Raw genomic sequence first — 3,654 nt, forward strand, 5'->3', positions numbered from 1 at the left:
GCCTACCACAACCTCTTAAAACAATATTACTTAATCCTGACATTGACTTTTCGTACCATGACGCGCTTAAAGTAAGCTTATTATAATGTTAAAACTATGATGTTTTATTGGCAGCTTTGTGAATATTCATTCACTCTGTTCGTAGTACTATAACGCGACTTTAACATTAAAGTAATATTGTTCTTATGTCAAATTTAGCAATCTCGAATAGTTACACGGATGCAATGGAAACAAAATTATTTTCGAATTTATTGTCTAAATATTGATTTGTAATGATTAAAACTTAAGTTAAACTTATTTTTTTGACATATATCTCTTCAATATTTTGTTTATTTAATAGTACATAGGAAATAATTTCTCGATAAATAAAAATACGCAATTTCATAAAATTATGACAGCGACATGTATATTGGCGACACTAATGCTCTGGCTACACAGAGGCGGCCGCAGCAGCGATCCGGGCGCGGGAATTTTTGTAAAATGTTGAAATAAGATGGTTTTTTGAAAGGTTATGATAGGCCCCCAGGGCCAATATTATAAGTATGCAGTGTTGTTTAAAAACCTTTTAAAATGAAATTTCTGTCGTATAAATACAAGTATGTACAACCATATGACGACATTGTCGTTATTTTTATCATCGCAAATTAAAATAATAGCTAATTCAGACTAATAGCAGATTTGAAATTTGGTAGAAATTCTATTTCAAAGGTTTTTGAAAATAAATCTCTGTCAAAAATTATTATTATTATTTTCTATATATCCACCTCCTCCTCCAATGTTATTAATGTTGTTAACTGCTTCCCCGCCAACATTATTAATATTGTTTACCGGTTTACCAGTACCACCTTGATTGTTGTTAATAATAACGCCAGATGGGCACGGTGGAAATAGACATGGGCTAGGTGGAGGGCACGGTGGAAATGGACATGGGGGAGGTGGTGGGTAAGGTGGTGGGCACGGTGGAAATGGACATGGTGGCGGGCACGGTGGAAATGGACATGGTGGTGGGCAGGGTGGAAAAGGACATGGGGGAGGTGGTGGGTAAGGTGGTGGGCATGGTGGATATGGACATGGGTTAGGTGGAGGGTAAGGTGGTGGGCACGGTGGAAATGGACATGGTGGTGGGCATGGTGGAAATGGACATGGTGGTGGGCACGGTGGAAATGGACATGGTGGAGGGCACGGTGGGAAAGGACATGGAGGAGGTGGTGGGGGAGGTGGTGGGTAAGGTGGTGGGCATGGTGGATATGGACATGGGTTAGGTGGTGGGTAAGGTGGTGGGCACGGTGGAAACGGACATGGTGGTGGGCACGGTGGAAACGGACATGATGGTAGGTAAATATCCCCACCATTATTATTATTATTAACATTGAATACCGATTTCCCATGATTGTTGTTTAAAATAGCGCCAGTTGGTGAAGGGCATGGTGGAAATGGACAAGCCGCAGAGTACGTTAACTTTTTATTTTTATGTTTGAATTGCCTGTTTGATAGTGTGCACTGAAATCATAAATTATGTGTTATTTTAGTACCTATCGATGCAATATTCTCTTTTGCTCTCTGAGTTTAGCTAGTTTATGGTAAGTTTCCTTAAGAAATCTTGTCTAGGACTTTTAGCATTATCATGTGGTGGTTGGATTATTCAAATAAAGTATTATTTGAATAATCCAACATTTATCAAATAAAATTAAGGAGGGTTTAAAATTGATTTTGCAATAAATAAAAGAGCAAAATTGAAAACATTTCGGGCTTCTCCAATATTCAATATTGTTAGTAATTGTGTTTATGGCTTTTGTGGGAAACATTCCGCCACAAACATCGATGGGAACATTTTCACATTCTCAGTTCACCTAGTATATTAATTAGTAGATTTGTAGGAACACAATGTTCACAAAATACTAGAGAATTAGTAATATTAACTTACATTTGGATCAAATCTTGACGATATCTAAAACAAAACATTGTATTAAAGATATTAGAATTTAAATAGATAGGCATTTTAGATAATGCATCACATTGTAAGGCTCAACTCACACTGGCGCAGAGTCGAAGCGTCGCAACGCGTCATATTTTTCGCCTATAGCATATTCTTCTCTATTTTCCCGTTATTAAGGCACAAATTTGTGTTATGTAAATATGGAATCGCGTCGACACTTTGTGTCATTCGAGCGGCTTCGCTACTTGGGCGCAGTGAGGCGTCAGACGCCGACCGCACTGTGGTCCGGGCGCACTAATGCAAGTGCCATCGCGCGCCGACGCGTGTTGCCAAGCGTTGTAGTTGAAAAATAGAACGCGATGCGACGCTTCGACTCTGCTCCAGTGTGAGTTGAGCATAAGACGTCTTTCATATTTTACAAATTTTGAACAGAAGGTGTTGGGCATCATCTGTTACACCAATTTTATTCAAATTATTAAGAAAATTGAAGGGAGGAGGTACTAGAAGACGCAAAAGAAAACAAAATCAGAGAGAAATGGCGTGTGGTACATAACACAGACCGGTCATTAGACCATGCTTAAATTAATTTTAAGAAATTAGAGTTTGTTGCACTCGGTGTTCCAAACGCGAAAAAAGGAACGTATGCATGACACAGTTAGTACTATCTAAAATTCTTAACATAAGCTTCACGAAGCTTGACTTGCTTATTTATTAAACAGCATGCATTTAATATGTTTTCGTTTACTTTTATTTCAAAATTTCGACCTTTAATCCACTTAATCCACCTTCCTCCTCGTTCCTTTATATCCGGTTTTAATCTACTTAAACAGTTTTAGAACACTTTAAAGTTAATTAACATTTAGACAGTGTACGGTAAAAACAAAATTGTATTTTGTGACACTGTACAATTAATTATATCCATGTAAATTGTGTTACGTTGATTGGATTTTTAATGGCTTCAAAAGCAAATTTAAAATGAAATTTTAAATGTGTTGTAGATATTTAAATAAATCATTATAGCTAAAAATATAATATCACTTACCAACGTCTCAATAAAAATGGGTAATAAACCCACTAAAATTAAATAGAACAAAAATATGTTCATCTTCGCTACCTTTGAATTAATAAGTAATAAGGACTCTATAAAAAATATACACAGTATTTATTCGAAAACTCCATGTCCATTATGATGTTTACAATACGCAACATGGTTGATTAATTACTTAATTAAAAATAACAACATTAAGTAAACGGTACATAGCAAAATTAGTCGGATAATTAAAAAAATAATTCGGTGTAAATATCCTGTTTTCTTTAAGATCTAATAAGGTGCCATGCGCTCCACTATGCCAATGACCGCCAGATGGCGCAACGTCGTCGTCATATAGAAACTGTTTCTGCGGGGAAGTCACGATCATAGAACAACAAAATAGTAGAAGTGCTTAGTTTCCGTATCACGGTGCCAATTGGTTGCATTTAATTCGTTTTTCCACTTGTCACAGTAATTAGTTGTACTATCTGGGAAACCCAAGCACTTATCCAACGTATTAGACATGGCTATACAAAAGGGGCACGCTGCCAACATCTTGGGCACCTTGCCACGGGGACGCAATTTTTTTCATAAAAAAAAACAAAAAAAATTATTTAATACTAGTTTTAGTTTCTAGTATTTAAGCTTTTATTGTATCTACTTTTTTACCTTACCTGTCAATTAAAGA

The 3,654-nt window shown here is 36.4% G+C and overlaps 1 protein-coding gene across 2 annotated transcripts; it reads right to left on the reverse strand.

The window, feature by feature from the left end:
• Positions 1 to 547: 547 nt before the first annotated feature.
• LOC113233628 (vegetative cell wall protein gp1-like) lies at positions 548 to 3,067 on the reverse strand. Of its 2 annotated transcripts, XM_026468787.1 has the most exons (4): positions 2,979 to 3,067; positions 1,925 to 1,948; positions 1,309 to 1,500; positions 548 to 1,278 (listed from the first exon to the last, which is right to left on the reverse strand). In XM_026468787.1, exons 1-4 carry the CDS (start codon positions 3,039 to 3,041, stop codon positions 730 to 732), a joined length of 828 nt encoding a protein of 275 aa, XP_026324572.1. In that variant the 5' UTR covers positions 3,042 to 3,067; the 3' UTR covers positions 548 to 729. The 2 variants fall into 2 exon arrangements, with proteins under 2 accessions (XP_026324572.1, XP_026324571.1); XM_026468786.1 differs by having other exon boundaries at positions 548 to 1,500.
• Between the last annotated feature and the right edge of the window lie 587 nt (positions 3,068 to 3,654).

Source organism: Hyposmocoma kahamanoa, unplaced genomic scaffold, assembly GCF_003589595.1.
Source record: "Hyposmocoma kahamanoa isolate Upper Pololo Valley unplaced genomic scaffold, ASM358959v1 79, whole genome shotgun sequence".
Classification (NCBI taxonomy): Eukaryota; Metazoa; Arthropoda; class Insecta; order Lepidoptera; family Cosmopterigidae; genus Hyposmocoma; species Hyposmocoma kahamanoa.